This window comes from Sceloporus undulatus, chromosome 1 (assembly GCF_019175285.1).
Source record: "Sceloporus undulatus isolate JIND9_A2432 ecotype Alabama chromosome 1, SceUnd_v1.1, whole genome shotgun sequence".
Lineage (NCBI taxonomy): Eukaryota > Metazoa > Chordata > Lepidosauria > Squamata > Phrynosomatidae > Sceloporus > Sceloporus undulatus.
In genome coordinates, this window is record NC_056522.1 from 37,103,765 (window position 1) to 37,131,502 (window position 27,738).

Sequence of the window (27,738 nt, forward strand, 5' to 3'; positions counted from 1 at the left end):
AATGTATGCATTCTAAAGTCTGGGAGCAGTCACTACAAAGGCCCTCTCTGTTGTTCCCACAAAACAAGATGGGAATGATAGGCAGAAGGGACTCTTCCAAAGATCTGAGAGCTAAAACAGGCTCATATAGCAAGATACAATCCTTTAAATAATCTGCCCCAGCCATGTAGGATTTTATAGGTCATAACCAGCATTTTGAATTGTGCTTGGTAGCAATGGGGCTGGTATAACAAAGTAGTTATATACTTACTGTAGGCAGTTCCAAGTAATAATCTGGCTGCAGCACTTTAGGCCAAGTAAAGTTTCTAGGCTCTTTTCAAAGGTAATCCCGTTTATAGAGCATTGAACTTAGAATACTGTGTCCAGTATTCTGGGCAACACGATTCAAAAAGGATGTTGACAAGCTGGAGCATGTCCAGAAAAGGGCAACCAAAATGGTGAAGAGCAACATCTTGGAAGTGGCTGGACCAGAATGTGGAAATGGATTTTGTTATTGCTATGAAAATTTAACAATAGAGAAATAGCTACTGTGCAGCTCTCCAGAGTCTGCCAGGCAACAAACACCAGGCTGTAAGGAAAGATACCTCAGAGATCAAGGCATTTGGCATTAAGGCCAAGATGTAAGGAACCTAAGAGTGATACGGCAATTCTGTAGGAGTGGTGTCAATTCAAACAATGGGACACTTTGCACATCTCCTAGACAGTGACCTTTTAATGTTTTGCTTACCGTATGAAAGAGCACTGTTTCATCCTTGTTGAGCAGTTCCACAGCAATCGTAGACTTGTTGTGCGTTATATTTCCAATATCATTCCACCTGTGGAAAAACAACTTTGCTAAAACCAGCCAGTTACTGCAAAACAATGTTCAACTTGGCTTTTGCCGGGAGGAGGGGTGTCTTAAAATATTTCTGCTCTGTGGAGTTTCAGTGATATTTGTTCTGTCAATCTGGTTTTTTTATTTAGAATTTTTAGATGCTCTTCAAAGCAGAAGCCTGTCCTGCCTTGGCCCTGGCCAGCTGAAAGTAAAGTTATAAGTATTTTAATAATAAACAGACACCCAGAGTCACCATATTTGTTTCATCCCAAAGAGAAATGGTCAGTGGCTGAGTTCAACCAACCCCCTCCCCAGTGCACTTACTGTAAGATTAATGGGTTTATTGCATTCACAGAGCAGCCACAACAGGTAAGAAAACCAACACCAATATTTGCTGCATGTCAAAGCATTTGAATGGTTCTGATAAGGAAAACTACATAACCTTTCATTAAGAGGGGGACTGAAACACAAATGATAACATTCATAATATTCTGTTCATTTTATTTTATTTTATTTATAACCCACACTTTTTCCAACAAGGGATCCAAGGTGGCTTACAACAAGGTTAAAACAAGATACAGATAAAAACCTGAAAGTTTTTTTTTAAAAAAAAACCACCCAATTAGATTAACTATTATGTGAAAACAACCATAATTTAAATCAGTATGGCCCCATACAGACAGACAGACCAAAATAAAGCTGCTTCGGATCACTTTGGAGGTATGCTGTTTAAATGATGCATGCATCTAAAGAGTCCAGAAACTGTGCCAAAGCCAGGATCCAGTCCTAAGGATTGGCTTTGGTGAGGCTTCCGGACTCTTAGGACGCATGCATCATTTAATCAGCATATCTTCAAAGTGACCTGAAGCAGCTTTATTTTGGCCTCTCTGTATGGGCCTATAAAATCATTTAAAAGATACAACAACAAACAAAAATGCAGCAACACAACCTATTAAAACCCTATTGCATAACTTGTTGATCCTCATATGGCTATTTAAGTAAAAACTTTATCTGTTCTTGAAAGGAGAGCAGAGAGAAGGGTCCAAAACACACTGCAGAAATAATCCATTTTGAGACTGCTTTAACTGCCCTGTCTTGGTGCTAGGGAATCCTGAGAACTGTAATTTATTGTGCTACCAGGGCTCTCTGACAGAGAAGGGTCTCACAAAACTACAGTTCCCAGAATTCCCTAGCATTGAGCCAGGGCAGTTAAAGCGGTCTCAAAATGGATTATTTCTGCAGTGTGCTTTGGACCAAGGCTAGCCTAACTTCCCATGGGAGGGAATTCCATAGCCCCAGAGGGACAACCAAAAAGGCCCTCTTCCATGTCCTCCTCAAGTGGGCCTGTAAGTATGAATGGGACCATGACAACCCCAAGGATCTTAAGATTCAGCCAGGCTTCAATGGAAAGATGATTACTAACACAATAGTAAAAGCAACATCATGGAAGAAACAGTCTGGTAATAAGCAAAATGAAATCTAGAACCTGCAGTGGAAAAAAGAAAATCTACCTCACTTAGAGCAAATATTAAAAAGGCCTGGAGCTCTTAGTTACCACCCCCAATGTGAAAAAGTTATTTATTTATTTATTTATTTATTTTTCGACTATAAATCCTAGAATATTATTTCTGAAGATCTGTCATTGCCAAAGGTTCCCGTAAAGAAGCCATTTCTAACAAAGCGAATAGCAAGAGGGAGTGCGGTTACCTAGGGAAAGTACTCCATAATAGCTGAATACAGGCATTCACTAGCATTGTAAGTATTATAAATATACACAGGAAAAGCCCCACTCCTAACAGGATTTCTCCAAACATTTTCCCATGTTGGGTAGGAAAATCTGCAAAGTCTGTTTACAGATGTGACCAGAAGCCTGTAAGTGATCCAAAAGCCTGCCTGCCCAGATGGTTTTCCATCAAAATCAGTGGAAACTTACGATGAAAATATCATAATATGAATGTGTCCTGATTTTACCTGTAGATCACTGTGGGCCTTCCCATTCGATTCTTTACAAAAATCCCCATACAGAAGATTCCAAGATGCATGTCATTTCCTTGATTGTCCTGTATGAATAAAAGTTAGTAAGAAAGAGATAACATATTGACAAGTGTCTCAATGTGCCTGTGGACAAAAATACCAACTGCTATAACATTTTCTATACAGCAGAAGCAAAGAGACCAGTGCCTCTCCCTTTCCATCTTTTTCTGCTTGAGAAGTTCCTAGTGAGCAAAAAGATGTATTCAGAAAAAAAAAAGCAAAAACACAAAATTCTGTTTTACAAAACTGTGTTTTACAATTTTTCATTTTAAATCCACATTTGGACAGAACAGGCTATATTTGAAATTATTAGTGTACTGAAATCCTCTTTAAGATGATTTGGAAGACAATAATCCTTCTTTGGGGGAAAATCCCTACTTACTGATATACTATTTACATTTACACCTCACCTTGTTCCTAGTGGTTTAATTGTTGTTGTTTTTCTAAATTGTATATTTACACATTTTAATGTTGTGTTGTTTTTAAATTATACTGTTTAAAATATGCTGCTCACTGACTTGAGTCCCTATACTGGGAGAAAGATGGGATATAATAATAATAATAATAATAATAATAATAATAATAATAATAATAATCAGCAGCAGCAGCAGCAGCAGAAGGTAGCATGTATGGTCTTCTTTTCCTACCCTGATAGGCAAATCAAGCTAAAAGACAGTGAGTAGTCCAAGTTCATCCACTGAATTTCTGTGAGGACATGAATCTACCCATTCCTAGTCCCAGTCTAATACTTACATTTTAATTTTACATCAAATAAACACATTTCAGAACCAAATTCACAACTATATTATGGTTTCATAAATAACTGTTCTCATGATTCCTCCTTTTGCATTTTAATTTTGCAGACCTTAGAATGTTCATACAAACAGACATCAAGGAAGATCTGCCTTAGTAGAAAGAAGTTAGAAGAAGATTAGGATTGAAAATGGCAGAATGAAAGAACTGGACAAGATCCTAAACTCTAAAGATATAATGAGATACAGTGACATCATATTCCCCATCACCATGTATGGAGGTGGTCTCTGGACAGTGAAGAAAGCTGATAGAAAGAAAATCAACTCTTTGATATGTGGTCCTGGAAAAGATTGCTGGGGATACCATGGACAGAAAAGAAGACAAACAAATGAGTTCTACAACAGATCAAGCCCAAACTCTCCTTGGAAGCCAGGATGACTAAAATTAAGTCTGGTGTACTTTGGCCATATCATGAGAAGGCAGGAATCACTGAAAAAGACAATGATGCTAGGAAAGGTAGATAGAAGTAGAAAGAGAGGAAGACCACATGCCAGGTGTTTAGACTAAATCAAAGAGGCCAGAGACCTGAGCCTGCAGGATCTGAGCAGAGTAGTAGAGGACAGAAAGTCTTGGAGATGTCTCATCCATAGGGTTGCCATGAGCTGAAGTCGACTCGAGGACAATCAACAACAACAACAACATGTGGGTAGTTACAAATGAGTAAACATAATAGTTACATAGCTACACAGCGATTCCCTGCCCTTCCACCCCCCTCCCCACTTACCAGGCAGCAGCCACTACTGTCAACAGGGGTCTGTTCCCACCAATCAGGAAGGAGTTGATTGATATTGCCACCACTTTCCATCAGCAATCTCCAGTGTGACAGGCAGTAACATGACCCCTGTCACAAACCAGTCTTGTACTGGAGACTGCTTGCATGAGGAGGTGGGTGGCAACATCAGCCACCTGCTTCCTGGTGAACAGAGAAACAGACCCCTGTTGATCATAGCAGCTGCTGTCCGCTAAGTGGGACTGGGAGACTTTCACTGTCCCTATATATCTCTTAAGCTAGAAGGTAAGTAGGGATTGTGACTATGAAACAGTCACATATTACTGGTTATGCATTTGTAATCGATTTAGTGGATTCCAGACCTTCTAGAACATTTTAGAACACTTGTATTTCTATTGTATTTTTATAGCTGAATTTTAGTGATTCAGAAAAAATGTGTTTCAGGAGAAAAGTATATTACAAAATAGGGGAGTAAGTTGTCTTGAAATCATTTTCTTAATGGTTCACACATACACACATCCATTTTTACTTGACATGGAAATTCAATTGTCTCTATAGCTTCCTGAAGTCCTTTGGGATACCTGAAAGACCACCACCTCCCATGTGAGACTGCCAGAAATTTGGCATCTTCAGAGGAGGGCCTCTTGTGTATCCCAATACCTCATGAAATCAGGTTGGTGGGTACATATAACAAGACTTTCTTTGTACCAGTGCCTCAATTGTGTATCTACCCCATCTCATTTAAAGCTGACCCCATCTCATTTAAGCTTCTGGCAGGCAATGAAAACAATGTTGTTTCATATGGCATTTAGTGTTTGAAATGTCTGTTTTAAAACTGAATTCCAGGAAAGCTTTTGTCCAAGGAACCCTTGTGGCACAGTGGTTAAATGCCAGTACTATAGCCAGTATTACATCCACAAGGTTGTGAACTCGATCCAAGGGTTGACTCAGGGGTGACTCAGCATTGTATTCTTCTGTAGGTCGCTAATGAGTACCCAGCTACCTAATTACTTTTGCAAAATATTACATAATTACTTTTACAATTTTAAAAACATTTTTACAGAAGTTACATAGGCCATTTCAACCCACTGAAATCACTCTTGAGAAAATGGTTTGAGTTTCATGACCTAAAATCCTTGCAAAAATTCAAGAGAACTAGGCTTTGGGGACTTGGAGTTTAGCAAGATCTGGAGAGCCACATATTCCTTCTTCTGGCTGTTAGCAGAAACAAGTTATGGAAGCCTGGTCAAGTCTTAATTCCAAAATGAGACTGGAAGAGGATATTCTATAAGCATGGTGCTTCAACTGAGAAGAGCTGTAGCATCTGCCTCCTACAGGCCCTATAAAGGCTGGCCTGTGGATGGAGTCAGGGTGCAGCGTCCTGATGACGCATACCCTGACTCCATCCCTACGGCATAGACCAGTGGTTCCCAACCTTTGTTGGGCCGCGACCCCCATTGGGGAAGAAAGTCCTGCCCATGGCCCCCCTGATAGGTTGGGAGGCCAGGAAGGGGCAAGATTTTCAGCTGCATACAAGCCCCAGCAGGCTTTGCGGCCGGAAGTCCTGCCCCTTCCCAGCCTCCTAACCAATTAGGGAGGCCACTAGGAGAGAAAGGGCAGGACTTCTGGCCACAAAGGCCTCTGGGGCTTGCAGTCCCGTCCCCTTCTCCCCGTGGTTGCCTGGCAGCCGCGGGGAGAACAGGAGGAAGCAGCCCCGATCGTCCCTTCCTCCCCACGGCTGTCTGGCAGCCGTGGGAAGGAAGGAAAGGAGAAGGAGGAGGAGGACCCCCACCCCCTTTCCTTCCTCCCCGCAGCTGTCTGGCAGCTGCGGGAAGGAAGGGAAGGAGGAGGCAGCCCCGCCCCCATCCCCTTCTCCTTGCGAGTGCCTGTGCCAGGGCCAGCCCTTGCAGGGAGAAGGGAAAGAGGAGGGAGCCCCCCCTTTCCCCGTGCGGTGCCTGCTCTAGCGCCGACACCCACGGAGAAAAGGGGAGGGGGAGGCGGGGATTCCCAATCTGGTGACCCCCGCGAAGGGGTCGCGACCTCCAGGTTGGGAACCCCTGGCATAGACGGTGCACAGCGTCATGGTGTGCCTCTGGCACTGTGTCCAGATGATGCAGCACTGAAGGGGTGCCATACAGCCATGCTGCCTCCAAAGGCCAGATTGGGGCTGCGGCATGAGGTTGCTGCAGCCCCAATCTGGCCAGGAAACAGGCAGCCTCCTGCTGCCCCTTAGGGGCAGTCTGTAGAGCCTCACAGTAAGATAGATTGGGCACATATTGTACATTATGTGGGTGTAAAGCTCGATCATCATACTTGTGATCAAGCTCTGGAGAATAAAGTCTATTCTTTTTGTTCCAGTTATAAAAACAGTGACTGTTGGGGGTTGGACAAATGACTGGGTGCTGTTGCAAAGCTAGGGAAAGGATATTGCCCAATGAGATACTTGATACCTCCTTGTACAAGGGAGAAAGTTCTTACACTAATGTAAGAGGGGGTTATGACAGCACACATTACTAAAAGTATTGTGAGCATAACGTACTAATCCCAACAGCGGGAGTTTTGAATACTTAGGCATGGGCATACAGCTGTGATACATCAGATATAATATTTGTAAAAACTTTAGAAAGAGTATCATCGTGACTGAAGCAAAGCAACACTTGTTCTTCTCTGTGTTCTTCTCTGCCTAGCCCAACATGAAAGATTATTTCTTACAGCTACAATGAGCACATATTTCCAATTAGTCTAAACATGCTTTGGTGCTTGTCAGGTGTTACAAATGGGAAACAGGGTGAGAAACCTTTATAACATAACCAATTTGTCACAGCACAGGCCTTTAAATATGGTATAAACTTTTGATTTCTCCTTGTTGTTGAAAGACTGGACACAGAAAACCACATGTATTTCTGCTTTCCCATGTGAAAGTCATTAACTCTGATGCACACTGTCACAAGATCCAGAATGCAGAAGCTAGCCAAATTTGTTTATTTCTTTCTTGCCCTCCAGGCAAATTTGAGGGTTGGCCTGCTTCTGTTGTAGCATCTTACCTTCACAGGGAAGCTTTCCTGCCCAAACCCATCTAGTCGTTCCACTTCACTGATGTAAAGAAATTCCGCTTCTGCTGCAGAGATACCACTGTGAATGAAGTGAACAGAAATATGGTTCAGCGTTATACAGAGGGCTGAAGATTTTAATCTGATTTGTTAGCTTGGAATTCTCTTTGGATCACTGGTCAAAATGGATCAGGTTAGTCAAACTCTTGTTATCAACAAACAACAAACAAGCTTCATTTATATATGTTATGTTATGTTGTTATGAGGCAGGGACACAATTTTGCCCCACAAGGTTAAATAAAGGCTACTGAAATCAAGCTGAATATGACCAAAACCAATGGAAATTAATAGTGGTGTAAAATGGCTTTATCCTATCATTAGTCATAATCTTAGTCAGAATAAGCTAGAGAGCTGATGGAATCTCCTTCCTTGAAGATTTTTAAACAGAGGCTGGATGGCCATCTGTTAGGGGTGTTTTGAGTTCCTGTATGGCAGAGGGTTGGACTGGATGGCCCTTGTGGTCTTTTCCAACTCTATGATTCTATCATTCTACTACAGCAAAGTAGTACAGATTATAAAATTTTATGTTAAAATCTTGATTCTGCCATGAACTCAATAGGGAGTTTCAAGTAGCCTAAGATGTCTTAGCTTTAGCCCTTGCTCCCATCTACAGATGGTAATAATAATATGGATCTACCTTTAAAATGGAATTTTTCTATACGGAGTGTACAGCTCACCCAAGTGCATAAGAGCAAAAATATACAACAAATACAACTGACCTAATATGTGAAACCAAAGTAAAGAATAAAAAAAACCTCTCCCCAACAAGGCATTAGGGAGCAGGATACTTACCTGTAACTGTGGTTCTTGGAGTGATCATCTGTGAACTCACATAAATGGGATTACTTGCACCTCTGCAGTGCATCATTTGAACATTTTGGAATTCTTATCTAAGCATTTAAATAATAGCACCACTCAGTCCCCACATTCCTAACTGACACGCTTTTCATCTAATGCCTCAGTGCCATGGATGTTGAAGCAGAAGCCAAGGATATATGAGGAAGGCAGGACACAAGGTGGGAACGATGGGCAGGTTTGTGCGAGTTCACAGATGACAACTGAAAGAATCACAGTTACAGGCAAGCAATCTGTTTTTTAAGGCTTTCATGGCCGGCATACATAGTTTTTTGTGGGTTTTTCAGACTATGTGGCCATGTTCTAGAAGAGTTTATTCCTGATGTTTCACCAGCATCTGTGGCTGGCATCTTCAGAGAATGTTGGCCTAGAAGAGAGCTGGATGTATATATACTGTGTGACCCTGAGTCTGGAGGTATTCTAGTTTTTTTTCTTTGTGGTCTCTATGACTTATACAAATGGGAGACTAGCAAGCTACTAACCACAGCAGGAAGGTATGTCACGCTACACAGGGAAAAAAGCACAGCTCTCCCAAATGCAGCCTCAACCTGTGACACCATGTCCACTCTCTAATTAGCAACCAAGGATGAAGGCTAAGACAAGGTGGCAACTCTACAGATGTCATGGAGGGGCATGTCCCTCAAAAAATGCTGCCAATGCTGCCAATGATCTGGAAAAGTGACTCCTCACTTGAACTGGAGGCTGTTTGCCAGCAAGTTCATAAACCAGATGAATGGTAGCGTCAAACCATTTGGAGAAGAGTTCAGACATCACAGGGGATTCCTTCTTGTGAGATGAGTAACAGAGAAAAAGCTGCAGTGACAGTTTGATCAATATAAAAGGCTAATGCTTTACACACATTTAAACCATGCAGGAAGCACTCCAAGTAAGTTAACGGATTCTGCATGAATAAAGGGAGTATGATCCCCTGGTTCAAATGGAATGCTGGCACAAACTTTGGTAGGAAGAAAGTCTTCCAGTCGAAGGATAATGTTATCCTTGTGAAAACACAGGTAAGGCTGATGTACAAGGAGTGCACCAAGCACTCCAGACTATCTGGTGGAGGTGACAGCAACCGGGAACTCTGTTTTCCAGGTGAGCAATCTGAGATAGCAGCATACCAAGGGCTCAAAGGGCATTCTAGAAAGCTGAGAGAGGACAAGCTGCAGCCTACTTTTACCCTGCCTTTTTCCCAGTTGAGGACTCAAGGCAACTTACAATAGTTAAAATAAACATAGCTAAAAATCATGGCATGCATAAGTTAAAAATATAATTATACTGTCAAAAATTGAAACAAGTTAAAAACATATGTGCATGTGTGTGCCTTCAAGTCCCTTATCGACTTATGGTGACACCATGAATTTCATATGGTTTTCTTATGCATCATACACGGGCATGCCTAACGCAACTTTCAGCATATGATGAAAACTGCACTAGGAAAAGGGGCGGTGTGCCCTTAAGGAATAATTGCGTGTCATGCACGGCAGCACCGCCACATGCACGAGCCCAATTCATTTAAATGGGGCTCAAGCATAAGCGGAATTCCCTTTATGCGGGGGGAGGGGAATCCGGAACAGATCCCCCATGTAAAGGAAGGGCAAACTGTATAGCCTACAGAACCTGGAACCCATTAGCAATCCCCATCCAAGTACTAACCAGCGCTGACCCTGCTTAGCTTCCAATATCAGAAAATCATTACAAAGAAAATGATAGTGCACATTATGCAAAGACCATTTCCACAAAGCAGTCTTCAAACACCTGCCAAAACACAAACAACTGCCTACAGTAAGGTAGCAAGGAAGGAACAGTCTAACCTCTCTAGGAAAGGAGTTCTGGAGCATGAGAGCAGCCACCAAGCGGCCTTCTCTCCTGTTCCCAACAGATGTACCTGGGAGAGTGGTGGAACAGAGAAAAATGTCTCTACACAACAAAACACATGGGGAAATATACTCTTCCAAATAACCTGGACCTGAGTTGTATAGAGTTTTATAGGTTGTCAATGGTACTTTGAATTGTGCCCAGAAACAGATGGGCAGCCAGAGGAGCTCTTACACCTAAATGGGATGTTTGCCCCCTGTAGGCAGTTCCAGTTAACAATCTGGTCACAGAACGCTGGACCAGTTGAAATTTCTGAACTCTCATCAAACACAGTCCCACATAGAACATGTTGCAGTAATGCAAATGGGATGTAATTAAGGTATGTCTCACTGTAGCCAGATCCAATGTTTTAGTTGGCACACAAGCCTTAACTATTTAAGTGCTCTCGTAGTCACCAGTGAAACCTGAGCTGCAAGGCTCAGAGCTGAATCTAGAAGTACACTCAGGCTGTGAACCTGTGTCTTCAGGAAGAAGCTAATCCCATACACTGCAAGTTGAAAAACTCTTCTCAAATCTGCCTTTCAACTGACCAGAAGCACTGTTGTATTGTCTGGATTGTTTCAATTTGTTCCCCCTCATCCAGTCAATTACTGATGACATGCATCAGTTTAGGACCAAAACAGCTTTCTTGGATTGAGGTAGGAAAGAGTAACATGCAGTACTTAGGTCTCATGTCCTATGAGGAACGATTTAGGGAGGTGGGGATGTTTAGCCTGGAGAAAAGGGTGATATGATAGCCCTTTTTAAATATTTGAAGGGATGTCATACTGAGGAGGAAGCAAGCTTGTTTTCTGCTGCTCCAGAGAGCAGGACCCGGAACAATGGACGCAAGCTACAAGAAAAGAGATTCCATCTCAACATTAGGAGGAACTTCCTGACAGTAAGGGTTGTTCGACAGTGGAACAAACTCCATCAAAGTGTGGTGGAATCTCCCTCCTTGGAGATCTTTAAGCAGAGGCTGGTTGGCCATCTGTCAGGGATGCTCTGATTGAGATTTCCTGCATGGCAGAGGGTTGGACTGGATGGCCCTTGTGGTTTCTTCCAACTCTATGATTCTATGATTCTCATCTGCATACTGATGGCAACAAACCCCAAAACCCTGGATGACTTCATCCAGCAGTTTCATGTATATGTTAAATAAAATGAGGGACAGAACAGACTGACATCTGAAGGGTCAAAGAAGATTCCCTCAAAAGAACCTTTTAGTTACATCCCCCAGTCCCTGGCAAAGCAGCTCATAATGACATCATGGTTGACAATATCAAAATGTCCAGTACAAAACACTTCCCCAGCCCATTTCCTGGCACAAGTCCACTAAGGTGGCCAAAGCTATCTCTGTCTCATAGTCATTTCTGAAACAAAACTGAAACTGATCTGGGTCAGGAATGGGCAACCGTGGAAGGCTAGAGAGTGCATAAGCCCCCTAGGAAATCCTGGAGGGCTGCATCTACACCTCTCCCCCCCCCCCAAAAGTTATTTACCCTCAAATGTCTCTGGGAGTATGGAAGGATTTTCAACATGTATTGGTGGGGTGGTTTTCGGCTTTTTTTTTTTTTAAGGCCTCTCTTAGACCTAAATTGGCCACGAGGCCCTAAAAATGTGGTGAAAATGCATCCCATGCCCACTATTGGACTTTTGGAGCATTTCAGGAGAAAGAATATAGTCAACCCTCCACATCCACAGATTTTTTAATCTACGAATTCAAGCATGTACCACTGGAAAAAAATTTATATATATATTACATTACAAAGAGCAAACCTTGATTTTGCTATTTTATTTACAGGACACCATTTTACTATGGCATTGTATTTAATGGGACTTGAGCATCTATTGATATCGCTATTCATGGGGAGTCCTGGTACCAAACCCCAACAGATATCAAGATCCCACTGTATCTTTAAAAAATGTTTTTTTAAAAAAAAATGCAACCTGGGGGCATTGTGTGGTACATGGATTGTTCTCGCCCTTGATCTAGATTATCCAACTCATCCAGAAACCTGTGGAACTGGAAGTCTACCACACACATTCCAGTACCTTGCCTAAAAATGGAATGTTGGAAATAAGCTGATAATTGTCCATTGTGAAGAGCTTTTTCAAAATGGTCTTATAACTATTTCATGTAGGCATGTTTGAACTCTGCCTCGTTTCAAAGACATGACTGCTTGTTCTACCCACTCAGCCATTCCTCATCTGGCATTTTTAATAAGTTAAGAAGAACAAGGATCTCATATGTAGTGCCTCTCACCTCTTCAAGAATCCTGTCCACATTCTCAGGCTGCACAAACTAAAAAAGTATCCATTATCACTGAACAAGCAGGGAACAAAGTTATATCCATTGGCTCTGTCTTAGCCCTATTATAAGAGATAATAACTACTTCCCAGATCCATATTTTGCCAATTATCTATACAGTGAGGAAGGCTCTGTAAATTGTAAAGCCTTCAGTGTTGAAGGGTTCAACGCTGAGCCCAATGTCATGTCTTTAAAATGTTTGTCTCAGATATCTTAGGAATCCTTGGGAGTTTAGAAACGGGTATTAATGCCAGAGGATCAGTCTGAGAAGAAGGTTTTTCAGCAAGAGAGGGAGCATTCCCAACAAAACAACTTCAAACGCTGGGCTCTATTGCGAAGTGTCACACTGGTAAAAGAGCGACAGATGAAACAATGCTCGGTAACATGGCCCTCACCCAAGCAAAAAAGGCATTTAGAATGTCCATCAGTGAGGGCAACTTTGCGATTGCAATCAACAAACAGCTTAAACAAAGATTTGGAGACCATAGGAGGCCTGGAAGTGAGGCTCCCATTCCGGCAGAAAATAGAGAAAAAACTCACTTCAAAGCTCTGTAAGGGCAATGCTCAAGAAGAAAAGTAAGGAAACATGAGAAAAATAAGAAAAAACAAAATAAAATCTATCATACGCTAGAGGCTACTCAACTCAGGAGCAATCCAAAGGAGTGTTTCTCTTGCAGTGGAGGAAAGACAACTGAAGGTGGAGCTAGACTGGCAGGATTGGGCATGCTCAGCGCACGGGAGTAGGCGGGACTTCCCGCCAATCTGCTCAACTTTTCAGCTTCCAAATAGAATCTCTGAGCAGGTGCAAACTCTATTGTGTGGGGCACAGAGACCACGAAAAAGAAATTCTTATTTCACCTTTGATTTTTGTGTTCCTGAGCTACTTTCTGAGTCAGTTCCTCAAGGACTGCTTCATCTTGGGTCAAATCCTAAAAAGAAAGCACAAAAAAATTGCTGTTACTGGAAGAATATGTGCATGTGAAACATGTGAAACAGTTAATAATAATAATAATAATAATTTATTTCTGTTCCACCTTTTTGTCACAGAATCAAAGCAGATTACAAGAAGAGCATTAGATACAAAAAATAATCATGCATAAACCAGAATACAAAAAAAAAAAAAAAAAACCCAAGCCAGAATACAAAACATAAATCTAATGTCTAAAGCAAGGAAAATATATATAAATATATATATAGAAAAATACAAAGAACAAAGAAGAGGCAATACCATACTTGCAACCAGAACAGAAAAAGATAGAGCAGATGAAGAAATGAGCAGACACAGAATTATACTGGAGGCCGGTGCTGAATAGACCAATGCAGTTACTGTCGATACCACAGGGACTACTACAACTGGAGACGGTGGTGGTCTTGATACAGTTGTAGTTGTCCATGGAGGGGGCAATTGAGGCTGGTGCTGAGGTGTTCAGCATGGATGAAAGAAGCCAGAATCGAGACGATAGAGGTCATTGGTGCTAAGGAGAGTCTGGAAAGGAATGTTGGTACTTATCCATGATACATTCATTTCCAGCAGACAGGGTTTTATCCTAGTAGACAGGGTCCTAACCAAACAGACAGGGTCCAGGGGAGGGGGTTTATGGGGATAGCCCCCCCCCAGCCAGACCCATGGGTTCTTCCCCTGACATAACCTCCCAAGAGAGGAATAGAAGGGGGAGGGAGACAGAGAAGACCCCTCAGGTATGCTAAGGGGAAATGTTCCAAAAGGTACATATACACACACAAAAGGAAAGATGAGACTATAAGAAAAGTTTGTTGGCTCAAAAAACACCTCTTGATAGGAGCTTAGGCAGGAAAAAGACTGACTTCCAAGGGGGGGATAGCTCCTCCCTATAGGGGGCTGGATTATCTGCTTAGTTTCCCTGCCCATAGGAGCAAATGTGGAGGAGCTACCAAATTTCAGGATGTTACGGCCCTGTCTGCTGGGAAATCAGTCTTTTCTATGGAGAATACAAACAGCTTCAATATTGTTGGTATGGAGGACATCGATATGGGACATATTTCCAGTGATAGTATCAATCTATATATGATGGTGAGTATGAATGATAGGAACTGTGATGCTATTTCCAGAGGTACTCATGATGGTATTTACAGGAAATGGAGGTGCATGGTGTGTCCTCCCTATATTGATAGTCCCAGTAAGATGGCCAGGAAGAAGCTACCCAAAATGATAGGAGACCTTTCACCAACTTGGTGAAGGAGGCAGTGGTCTATGTCTAGGTGACCCTCAAGGGAACCCTGGAATATTCCACTCAGCCTTGCATCCTTCCGTAAATTGCTAAAATTATTATCCAGCTTGTTGGGGGAAATTAGCTTACACTTTGTAAACCGCTTAGGGAGTGCTTATATGCACTGATAAGTGGTAAAGAAATATACTTGCTACTTGCTAATATTTGTGCATACATAATGAGATATCTTGGGGGGGTGGGACCCAAAACTTCGTTCTACCCTACTCTCTTACATAAATGAAATTTATTTATGTGTCATATATATCTTATAAACATAGTCTGAAGGTAATTTTATACATATTTTTAATAATTTTATGCAGGCAACAAGTTTGTGTACACTGAACAATCAGAAAGCAAAGGTGTCACTATCTCAGCCAGTCATGTGGACAGTTTTTGATTTTGCAGAGTATTTCAAATTTCAGAATTCCAGTTAAGGAATACTCAGCCTGTATTAGGAAAAAAACCTACTTTTTCAAATGGAAACTTCCTTATAGTGAGTCTGACCACTGCTCATCTAGGTTTGTACTGTCAACATGGCCTGGCAATGGTTCTTCAGGCTTCAAAGCAGGACTCTTTCCTAGCCCTATATGGGGACCCCTGGTGAGCTCTCACCCAACCCTACTTTGCTTCCAAAATCAGATGATCTTGGGGGGTGTTCAGGGTGGTACAATGGGATAAAATCTTTTTAAATAATTTTGTACAATAGTACGAATGAACTCTACTCCTAATTTCAAAGCTTAGTACTCATAAAAATAAGCACGAGCACACATTCTGACTGGAATACCTCAAGGCTATGTGTATTTATACTTAACCAAACTGTCTTACTTCTTATTCACCGGAGGCCTCCCTGTAATATTTGTTCCTGACACTGAAAAATGTAAAAGCGGTAGCGTGCTAATGAAAAATGGCATGGTACGTGTCTGTACACAGCTACACACCTGCAAGGCGTTCTGTGTACATAACTTTGTTCTCTTCGCTGTTGAAAAAAATGTTGTTTGACACATATTGTAGCTGCACAAGATCAAACACAGTCCCAATTCAGCAACCCTCTCTTGCAGTTCCCAAGCACATCAGTTCGGTATTTCTCCCACCTCACAGCAAAGTCCATGTAGTTAATAAGGACTAGGTATTAGTTATTTAAGTATATCATTCCACTCAGACACCTTAGGACTCTCCAGCAGACCAACTTTACACAAGAACAAGACACGCTGAAAGACTAGAATATTGAACTTGAAAATGGGAAACACTGGTTCAAATATCCATTTCATTATTAAAGTTATTGATTTTGTTGATGATGATGGTGTCATAGGCTCATAGCATTATTCCAGCTTCTCAAGAGATCCATGAGATAGGTTAAGTTAGGGATAGGATAACAAGCCCAATGTCTGCAGGAATGTGAATCTCAGTCATCTTCTACATCAAAGCACAGCATTCTAGACAGGCTGTCATGCTGACTTTTCCAGTTCATTGGGTAAATTTAGGCAGATTCTTGTCATTTTGCAAATTTGTCAGGTCCCTGCATGGCAGGTTTAATGACACAGAGCTTTGTAAGAGAACATCAAGATAGTGATGTAGCAAAGAATTCCATAATTTTGTGGGGAAATCACAATTGTGCTGAAGTCTCATTAGTATCATGTTTAACTGGCTAATTTAAAATATTGAATGTGTAGGGACAATTATCATTCCTATAATGTTCATTATTCTGTATTATGAAAATGTATTTAATTATGATAGGCCAAATTTGTGCTTCACAATGAACAGGCTACTAGAATATATGATGTATTCTGTACAGGGACACCTTCTACTGTCCATGAAATTTCTGGTAGAGCCACCAATGCATGAAGTGAGGTTTCCTTTGGGGGCATGAGTGTCACCTTTCAGTTGTGTCATAGGGACAAATTATAAGTTACTTTTCACAGAGTAGCATATGGTTACACCACTGAGCTAGAGCTCAGGTAGGTTTAATAGTAAAGAGATAGTAGAGGAACACCTTGTTAATCTAAATGAATTTAAGTCTCCGGGACCAGATGAACTCCATCCAAGGGTATTAAAAGAACTGGCAAATGTAATATTGGAGCCATTGGCAATAATCTTTGAAAACTCCTGGAAAACAGGAGAGATCCCAGCAGACTGGAGGAGGGCAAACGTCCCCATCTTCAAAAGGGGGGAAAAAAGAGGATCCCAACAATTATCGTCCAGTTAGTCTGACATCAATCCCAGGAAAGATTCTAGAGCAGATCATTAAACAAAGAGTCTGTGAACATCTAGATGGCAATTCCAAAATCACAAAAACTCAACACGGGTTTCAGAGAAACAAGTCATGCCAGACAAATCTGATCTCTTTCTTTGATAAAATCACCAGCTTCTTAGATGAAGGGAATGCTGTGGATATAGTATATCTTGATTTCAGTAAGGCCTTTGGCAAGGTTTCCCATGACATTCTTGCAAAGAAGCTTGTAAAATGTGGGCTAGACAAGGTAACTGTTACATGGATTTTTAATTGGTTGACTGGCCGAACCCAAAGGGTGCTCAACAATGGCTCCTTTTCATCCTGGAGAGAAGTGACCAGTGGGGTCCCACAGGGCTCTGTCCTGGGCCCAGTGTTATTCAACATCTTTATCAATGACCTGGATGACAGAATTGGGAGCATACTTATCAAATTTGCAGATGACACCAAATTAGGAGGAATAGCTAATACCCCAGAGGACAGGATCAAGATTCAAAATGACCTGAATAGACTAGAAAGCTGGGCCAAAGCTAACAAAATGAAATTCAACACGGAGAAATGTAAGGTATTGCACTTAGGGCGGAAAAATAAAATGCACAAATATAGGATTGGGAACACCTGACTGAATGAAACTACATGTGAAAGGGATCTAGGAGTCCAAGTAGACCACAAGTTGAACATGAGTGAACAGTGTGATGTGGCAGCTAAAAAGGCCAATGCAATTTTAGGCTGCATCAATAAAAGTATAGTGTCTAGATCAAGAGAAGTAATAGTGCCACTATATTCTGCTTTGGTCAGGCCCCACCTGGAATATTGTGTCCAGTTCTGGGCGCCACAATTCAGAAAGAACATTGAGAAACTGGAGCGTGTCCAAAGGAGGGCGACAAAAATGGTGAAGGGTCTGGAAACCATGCCCTATGAGGAACGACTTAGGGAGCTGGGAATGTTTAGCCTGGAGAAAAGAAGGTTAAGAGATGATATGAGCCCTGTTTAAATATTTGAAGGGATGTCATATTGAGGAGGGAACAAGCTTGTTTTCTTCTGCTCCAGAGAACAGAACCCGGAACAATGGATGCAAGCTACAGGAAAAGAGATTCCACCTGAACATTAGGAGGAACTTCCTGACAGTAAGGGCTGTTCGAGAGTGGAATGCATTCCCTCGGAGGGTGATAATCTCCTTCCTTGTAGGTCTTTAAACAGAGGCTGGATGGCCATCTGTCAGGGATGCTTTGATTTGGATTTCCTGCATGGCAGGGGGTTGGACTGGATGGCCCTAGTGGTCTCTTCCAACTCTACAATTCTATGATTCTATAATACAACCTAAAAAGGATGTCGGAGAGAATATCATGTGGATAGGAATCCCCGAACAGATCAAAGAAATGTAAGTGAAGTAAGTGCATGTAATCTCACTGAATTTAAACATTACTGATACCATTTCTGAAGGAAGGACTAGACATAATAAAATTCCCTGAAATTCTGAAGACATAGGAAAAACTTTTTTTCAGTGGAGGTGGGTGGGATTTGGGGGGCACGGGAATGAAAACTTGCAATATTGGCACCTTTCAAGCATTGAATGAAGAATTTAAAATGTATTATATATAACAGTTTTCGATAAAATTATCATGTCTTATATTTTAAAAGTACAGATTATTTAGAATATAATTACAAATTTAATTTATTTAAAACTTTAATGTTTGTTACATCTGCAGCCACAAGGTCTTGAACTGTAGGGAAAGTTTAAACTATGAAGAATCTCTTTGGTTATGTGAACCAAGCAAAAACCAAAACAAGAAAAACAGAAGAAATTATCAACATTAGTAGAAGAAAGAAAATTATTTTGTCTCCATAATGTCAAGCAGACATAACAAACTCATTGCCATAAAAAGAACCGAGGAAAGGAAACCAATACTAAGTATTGTAATAATCTGATACTGTACATGGTCTTAAATGATAAGAATTTCTCACACTGCTTTTAGAAATAAGGCAGTAAATTACTAAAGACCTTGTCTTAAACATTTTATTCCTCATTAAAAAAAGAAAATATTCCATAGTTCTTTTTTCAATTTCCCTACAGTTTATTTATTGATTTCATTTGTATTCCTCCTTTCTTCCAAATGGGACTCAAAGTGGCCTTCTCCCTCCAAATTTTCCAGTATTTTTCAAGACCTTCCTACCTCTAGGCAGGACAAAAGTTTTACTGACCTATTAAGAAAACCAGAAATGAAGCAAGAAGAAATTGCATACAAAAGCAGTGATAAAAATGGTTGGGGATTATCGACTCACCACAGGAAACAAAACATATTCCCGGAGAAAATCATGGGATTCAAACTGATGGTAGTCCCCAAAATCAGCTAGATGACAGCAGTGGGAGAAAGAAGACAAAATACTTTAATTTACTTTACACAAATGTTATTATTGTACTGCAAACTGGTATGGTCAATATAAATATGAAAGCAGTGTCTCAAAATTTAGATTTATAAAAAACCAAAGTAGCTGTTAAGCTGGAGAGACTTTTGTAACAAAGGGTGATGAATGTTATGGTTTCACCAAATATTTTTCCAAAATCATTGCAGAAAAGCAGAAATTCACAAATATAATGATGTCACTTCCTGGGGAACAGTCCCTACTGAAGTATGAGGAGTATGTAGTTTATCTGCACCTAAGTGCAAATGTACAGGTGTTGCTGAGCTACAGCATGAGTGAGTAACAACAACCAGGCAAGAGGTCTGGACTCCCCCCCCCCCCAAAAAAAAAAATAGGTCAGATAATGTAAGGAGGCATTGCCACACTCACTGAAGTTATTCTGAACCGAGCAAAAGAAACAGAAGGATTTTTTTTCCACCTGATGGTTTTAAAGGACTGGTTCCACTGTTCCTCCAGCATTCTTGAATGACTAAGAGGCACAAACAATAAGGTGCTTATTGACAGAGGGCTGCTTCATTTCTCCAATCTCTTTCTTTGCATGGAGGAAGAACAAAGGCAAGAAATGAATCCCCAGTATCTCTGATTAGTGACAGGGCTGGATGAGGTACTTCCATGGGTCTGATAAGTCCAGAGGACACTGTCCTATGCACCACTAAATTCCATCTATCTCCATTCCTGCTGATATATCTGCCTCTCTTCTTAACCCATCTGTATTAGGCCTGCTGAATTTGTGAGCCATCAAGGCAAACATAGCTGATCAGGAGTATGACAACCCTTCAGTTTGTGCTGTCACGCCTTGGAAAGCATAAATGGGTGCTGGTAATCTGCTCACGGGCCACAGTATATGAATGGTGGTTTGTGTTCAGTTAGCTGCAATCTGTGCATGCCAATTAAGTATGCAACTTTGGAAAGGCAGCATTTTTCTACTGCAGCTCCCAGGAACTCCCAGCCAGCTGAAGGTTTATGGAATTGCAGTATGAGAAGAAACATTTCCAAGTTCTACTTTACTGCTATGGAAGCCATCTCCATCTCACCCTAAAATCCAAGGGAACTTTTCAAGGGTTTCTGCTGAAAGCTTAGAAATCCAGTTTAGTTAAATTACAGCTCTTTCTTCCAAGCCCTGGTGGTACAGTGGGTAAATGCCTGTACTGCAGCCACTCACTCACAAACCATAAGGTTGTTAGTTCAATCCCAGCCAGGGGGCTCAAGCTCGTCTCAGGCTTGTATTCTTCCAATGTCTCTAAAATGAGTACCCAGATTGTTTGGGACTATTAGCTTACACTTTGTAAACCACTTAGGGAGTGCTTAAGTGCACTGATAAATGGTACGGAAATGTACTTTCTATTGCTATAAAGAAACAAAGATATTGTCAGGCTCCCAATTGCCACCCCCAAACAACAAGAGGCTGTGCTTCCTAAAAGTAACAGCTTTATTGAAAGGTAAAGGTATAAGCAACAGAAGTGACTTCTTTGTCAGGAATGAAGATACATAGTTACAGATGGGTTATATAGTCCCACGAGCAGACCCACCCCCATTAAGCAATAAAGTTAATTAATTGGATCAGTCTTTCCCACGCAGTGAGGAATCTCCACCCTGATGACGTAGTGTCCTCTTGTCCGGCCTCCTCGGCCTGTTCCCAAAACAATTAAGTTCTCACCAAGTGTTATCTCCTGCTTGCACCTGTGGCCTTGAAGCCCAGACATCCACCCCTACTAAACTAAGTAATATAAAACCTTAACAACCTATGAGTATATGTAAGAATGGTTATATATCCCATCATCCCACAACCCAACATACATGGTGCATATAAAGCATAACAACAACATATATCAATATCAAGAACATATTAACTCTTAAGGTTTAACTCACCCCTCCCAACACAAGAGCCGTCTCGGCCTGGCTGGGTAACTCCCTAACATTGTAACATTCCAATCCTAATAAGCAAGCACAGAAGCTAGCCATCTATCTATCCCCTTCTAGTACATTCTAACTAACCAATATATATCAAACCTATTATGTCCTTAATCAAATAACATCTAAACAAAACCCTAAACTAATAATCCCTCTGACAGAATCCCCAAATGAATATATAAATGATCCATGAATATATGAATGCAGGGGAGTTCTGACAGATATTCACTTGTGGGTGGGGTGAGAAAATAACAGACAAGGCTTCCAGAAAAGTCCCCATGGCTTCTCCTTACTTGGGGAACATAATTTCCTTCAGGAAATTACAGGGCCTGCTGTTAGTTCCTTCTTGAAATGAACCTAGACTTTTAAGTGGCCGGAGGAAATAGGTAGTTCTCACTTTAGTTGATTCACTTCAAAGTCCTGTGCCATTCTAAGTAAGTGATATAGAATCACAGAATCACAGAATGGGAATTCTACTTACAGTGTCCTCTCTGAGAAGAGTAAAAACTATTAGGTGATGTCTAGAAACAAAGTTCATTCACTAAAGACTCAAAGGCTGTACATTTCATTTCTGTGTGATATCTACCATTGGCTACATATCACTTGCAATTAAATATAATGAGCAATGTAAATAAATGTTTTCATTTTGCCATGTTTTCAAATAAGAGTATGAAGTCAAATGTATTTCCTGAAGGGCATAACATTTTTTTTATGAAAGACTCACCTATTTTCCTGTTTGTAAGCTACATCATTTGAGGAAGAAAGAGAATACCCAAGAGCTTTTATTCCAAAGACTGCTGAAAGCATTCTCAAGATGCTGGAAATTCCCCTCATAAATTACCCCACTCAAATAGTGTTGCAAACCTTTCAGAACAATTTCATGTTACTACTGGCTTGCCAAAAATACTGGTTTATTTTGTTTCACATCATTAATGTATGTTTACTCCTAAATCAAAGAATATGAACAAATCAAAAGCTGTACATGTGTTTTTTAAAAAAATCATTCTACATACCAAGGTTTAAAAAAAACTTTAACAAGGGGAACAATTCTAAAACATATTCTTTGTTTGTCTCTCTGTATAGACACTCTCACATATACATTTAATATTTTATCCACTGACATTAAAAGAGCTCAACTTAAACCTCAAGCAAGAATCTGAGAAATTTATCAAACAAACTGATAAAATCCACTTTAAAGCTTTACAACATTACAGGGGTTCCCCGGGTTACGAAATTAATTCGTTCCGCCGCCGCTTTCGTAACCCGGAATACTTCGTAAGGCGAAAAAGCCATAGGCGCTAATGGGGAAAGCCGCGATTTCGTGTGAAATAGCGCCGAAAAGCACCAAAAAATTTTTCGTAACACGAAATAACCTTCGTAACCCGGAACAGTTTTTTTGAATGGATTTTTTTCGTAACCCGGAAATTTCGTAAGGCGGCGCATTCGTATCCCGGGGTACCAGTGTATTTCCATGTACATGCCACTTCTATTTCTGAATTATAAAGTATCATATTTTTAAATAATGTAAATCAGTGACTCTCATGTGCAATATTAAGAATCATGCCAAGTTTGACGCTGAGCAGGTTGCCATCTCCAGCTGGAATGTATTCCTGTTATGGTTAAATAAATAGATAAGAGAAGAAAGAGTTATTAGGTGTGCTCACAATACCTTGAACTGCCAGTGCAGCTAACCTTATCCCTTGCTCAAACGAAGATCGCAGTCGTCCATCAAGAACATCCTTTTTCACCTGCAGGTAATACTGATACCTGTAAACACAAGATACAGCAAAGTAAAACTGATAGCCCTTATATTGGGCTTCCCTCTTCCCCACTCTGGTAAAACAAAGAGATTGCAAAGACATGAAATCTATACACACAGTTCTACTATTTATGTTTAGTACAGTACAACTGTGCACAGAAAACTAAGGACAATCAGCTTCGGCATGGAACAGAAATTTTACTCTGTGTTTGCAAGCTGTATTCTAAGTGCATGTCTTTATGCAGCAATTTAAGGGTAAATTTTGAAGTACAGGTGCTTTTCATAATACATTCCATAGCTACCACTCCAAAGAGAGTCTTAAAAAGTAGGCAGCTGTGTTCATCCACATCAGTGAATCACATCTAGAATTTCTAATCTCCCCCAGGAGCAGGTCTTTAGTAAAGCCAATAGGTCTTAATTGCCAATTCAACATCAAACCAACCCACCCCCAGAATGCTTTGCATATTAACAGCTACATCACAACAATATATTGTTTCTGAAAAAAATCTACACACACTGGATACTGTGTGAGGACTACAATTAATTTCAGAGGGAAGTCAATGGAGGATGAGCAGATGTTGTAACTGCCCTGCTAAGAAAAGAGTCCTGGTGCTTTGACACTGTAAACCCTGTTCACATTTAGGTTTTTGAATCTCACTGGTCATGCCTTTGCTGAACTCTGCAATGTACAGACCTATGGAGATTTATTTATTGCTTTGGTTTTTGTTCCATTGTCATCAACCTTGTACTACTGTCAAACATCAACATCATAAATAACAGCTGGTGTATATATTCTGTTAGTCAGCTACTCATTGACATGGTCTACTTGCATGAATGGTTCAGCGTTTTCTACAAGAACAAGTTTAAAACCCCACTTATCTGGGAGTATTCCCACTAAAATCAATTAGTGTGGCTATGGAGTGGCCATTTATAAGATCATACTGTTAATCAGTTGGACTGATTACAAATATCTGAAATCAGCTAAAAACCTTATTTAAATGGATAAAAATTGAAAGATGTTATTCTAAATACAAGTGTTAGTCACAACTAGAGTACTTCTGCTCAATCAATGAGAACTTGGCAAGTCAATACTTATGAAAATTCCACTGATACAACTGGTCTACTCTAGTTGGGAGTAACTGTAGAATGTAGGCTTTACAAATTATTCAAAACTGTTTTAGTAAGTACAGTCTACCCTCCCCATACACGGGGGATTCATTCCGGGACCCCCCCCCCCCCGCGTATGGGAAAAAGACTGTATGCTCAAGCCCCTATAACCCCAACTGTACTTATAAAAACTACAATTTCCTTAATTTATTTAAGGTATTACATGGACATGTAAAAGCTTCAGTTTGAGCAACAAACTAAACAAAGCTGACATATGCTAAGTACAGTGGACCCTTGTTATATGCTGGGGTTTGGTTCCAAGATCCCCCGTGTATAACAAAATCCGTGTATGCTCAAGTCCCATTAAATGTAATGGCATAGCAAAATGGTGTCCCTTATAAAAAAAGGAAAATCAAGGTAACTTTATACTTTTTTGGAACATTTTCAAACCGTGTATGCTTGAATCCGTGTATAAAAAATCCGTGTATAAGAAGGGTCGACTGTAATTCACTGCTCATGTTAAGAAAACTATGTTCAGTCTCACCCAAAAGTAAGTTCCCCTGAATTCAGATGTATGATTGCTCAGAAATTATTATGAAATTTAAATCACTTTCCCTTCAGGTTTGTTTTAAAACACTATAGTAAAATCCAACAAACTTTTGGTGACAAACACAAAGTTAAAACCATATGCTCAACCATCCATGAAGATACAGTGGACTCTCGTTATCCGCTGGGCTTTGGTTCCAGCAACCCCCGTGAATAACAAATCCATGTATGCTCAAGTCCCATTAAATACAATGGCATAACAAAATGGTGTTCCTTATATAAAATGAAAAAATCAAGGTTTGATACTTGAAATTCATACTTTTTAATATTTTCAAGCTGTGAATGCTTGAATCCGTGTATAAAAAATCCCTGTAGAAGGAGGGCCAACTGTATATTGCAATAATCAATTTTTGAAGCTATTTTTATTTTAAAATTTCTGTACTGTTGTTGCACTGCACACCAACTGTGAGTCTAATCATCTGAAAGATAAAAGAGCTCTGTATCTGTTCTTTCTTCTTCTTCTTTACAAAGGTGACTGTCATTGAAAGAAAAAGAGATACAGAAACCTGCCACTAGACAGCACCAAAGTTCCAATCAAACCTTAATTTTCCAGCTTATAGCAGAGACATGGTACTATAACAAACCATGTCAACACTCACTGTTTATACAGAAAGAGCAGTGTTGTGTGCTTCAAAAAGGCTGAAGAGTTTTGCTAGTGTATATACTTTTGAAGACCTTGGAGTCAGGATGTCAACAAGAAGAAAAGATAAAGCCAAGAGCATGTGGATGTTAAGACTTGCTGTTATACTCTTGCAATGAAATGATGGGCATGTATGAGAGCAGGATTGTAGCTGAACATAATGTGAACAAAAATAATAACCACAGAAGATCTACATAAGTTCAACCTTATGTAGGAATGGACAACGAGTAAATCAAAATAGTAAAAGAATCCCTGGAGCAAACATTGACAGGAATGGGGATTGCAGTCAAGAAGACTAGGCATGGGAAGAGCAGCCATGAAAGAACTATACAAGATCCTAAAGATATACAGCAGAATACTAAAGTCAGAATTGCCTGAGCCATCATATTCTCTATTAATATGCACTGGTGTGAGAGATGGACAGTGAAGAAAACTGACTGAAAGAAAATAAACACATTTGAGATGTGGTGCTGAAGAAGGGATGAAGATACCCCTGAACAATGTGAAGTCAAAGGCTTTCATGGCCGGCATCCATAGTTTTTTGTGGGTTTTTCGGGCTATGTGCTCATGTTCTAGAAGATTTTCTTCCTGACGTTTCGCCAGCATCTGTGGCTGGCCTCTTCAGAGAATGCTTGCCTGGAAAATACATACTGTATGAGCATGGGGATGCAGGAGTGATTTGCATGTGTCTTGTTCTGTGCTGATGGCTGGCCTCAGGCTGGGAGGCTAATGCAAAAGAGGATTAGTGTCTGCTAATTGGTGATTATTATCTGCTGGGGAAGCCCCTGACTCTGAGTGGTTTCCCATTTCCATTTGCTGAGTCCTTATTTGCTATTCCTCAGGACTGGTAGCCAAATTTTGTTCACTTTAAAGGTTTCTGCTTTCCGGGTGAAATTATCCAGATGTTTGTGGATTTCAATGGCTTCCCTGTGCGTCCTGACATGGTAGTGATTGGCATGGTCCAGAATTTCAGTGTTTTCAAACAGGATTTTATGCCCAGGATGGTTTGTGGCATGTTCTGCTACTGCTGATTTTTCTGGCTGGCCCAGTAGGGACCACCAAACACAGTGTGCAAACAAGAATCAAGGAACACGAAATTTCTTCTTTTTCTTCTAGACACAAAGTTTGCATCAAGAAGAATCTTCCTGCTTTCCTTGCAACAATTGAAGAACGCTACAGAGGGAGCTCCATTTCCTTGACAATTAATGAGTGCTTCCAACGTTCAGACAGAGAGGCTCATTTCCCCTTTTAGCAACTTTTGGAGGGTGATTTCCCAGTGATGCAGGCAAGTGTGAAAATCTTCATAAAGAGTAATCAACATGTTTCTCATTATAAAAGAAAAAAGGTGCCTTGGCAAAAATGGTCAATCACCACAGGTGTGTGCATGCGCGTGCAAAATTAACTTGTGAAATCCCTCCATGATTTGTACCAAAAAAAAGTGCAAAACACAGTGATTTCAAAGTCCTGAGACAGTCCACCTCCATAAAAGAAGAGTGCAGAAAGTTTTTGCAGGCTCTCACCTAGCAGAGAATATTATCCTTAGAGTATGAACAAAGTAAGCAAAGATTTACTGTCCAAAGGTTAGGGTTTGTAGCTATCCAGAGATGTAAATTCAAGCCTTTCCAGTCCAGGACCAAAACATTAACCACTACATTATACAATCTAAGAGCTTCCCTTCTTATTTCACTCTTAAAAACAGAAAGCTGGAGTTCTCCAGTTTTTACAGTCTATAAAGGCAGATTGCCAATCTCATTCCAAGGAGTAGGTATGGGAGTGGAGAACAAGTCTGGACAAAGGCATAATTACAAGATGGTTACTTCCTTTCAGGAGAAAACATGAGTTGTAACCTTGAGCATTATCTGATGCATGCCACTGTGTTTACAGTCAAGTGATAGGATTGTATTTGAGAAGTATAGGGAAGGAAAAGATTCATCTGATCCAAGGCAGAACCATCTAGTTCTGTTCAAGCTTCTGCCAGATTCCTTAAATCATCCTCAACATTACATTTCCAAGGAATGCATATTTTTTGCACACAGCAACAGCATCTGTTAGGACGCAGAACCCTTTGGTAATTAACAGTACAATTGTCAGTATGATACATTATAGTTGTTGATCTTGTATCCCTTCATCTCTTGCTGTTCACCGCTATGATCTTTGGAATAGCGGTATATAAATAAAACAAATTATTATTATTATTATCTCATTTTTGACTTATGGTGATCCTAAGGTAAACTTCTCAGGGGGTTTTCTTGGCAAGGGGGTTTGCCTTTTCCTTACTCTTTGGGCTGAGAAGA

The 27,738-nt window shown here is 40.5% G+C and overlaps 1 protein-coding gene across 3 annotated transcripts in view; it reads right to left on the bottom strand.

Moving 5' to 3' along the window:
• PTPN14 (protein tyrosine phosphatase non-receptor type 14) overlaps positions 1-27,738 on the bottom strand; it is a 219,531-nt gene that overhangs the window by 58,294 nt on the left and 133,499 nt on the right. For all 3 annotated transcript variants that reach the window (XR_006104577.1, XM_042474253.1, XM_042474265.1), the window contains exons 4-9: positions 23,002-23,099; positions 19,281-19,348; positions 13,383-13,453; positions 7,436-7,523; positions 2,786-2,874; positions 728-815 (exon numbers count right to left, since the gene is read on the bottom strand). Coding sequence is in view for 2 of the 3 variants with exons in the window: in XM_042474253.1 (XP_042330187.1) it covers positions 728-815; positions 2,786-2,874; positions 7,436-7,523; positions 13,383-13,453; positions 19,281-19,348; positions 23,002-23,099 (502 nt within the window). In the remaining variant the exon portion in view is untranslated. The remainder of the gene's footprint in view (positions 1-727; positions 816-2,785; positions 2,875-7,435; positions 7,524-13,382; positions 13,454-19,280; positions 19,349-23,001; positions 23,100-27,738) is intronic.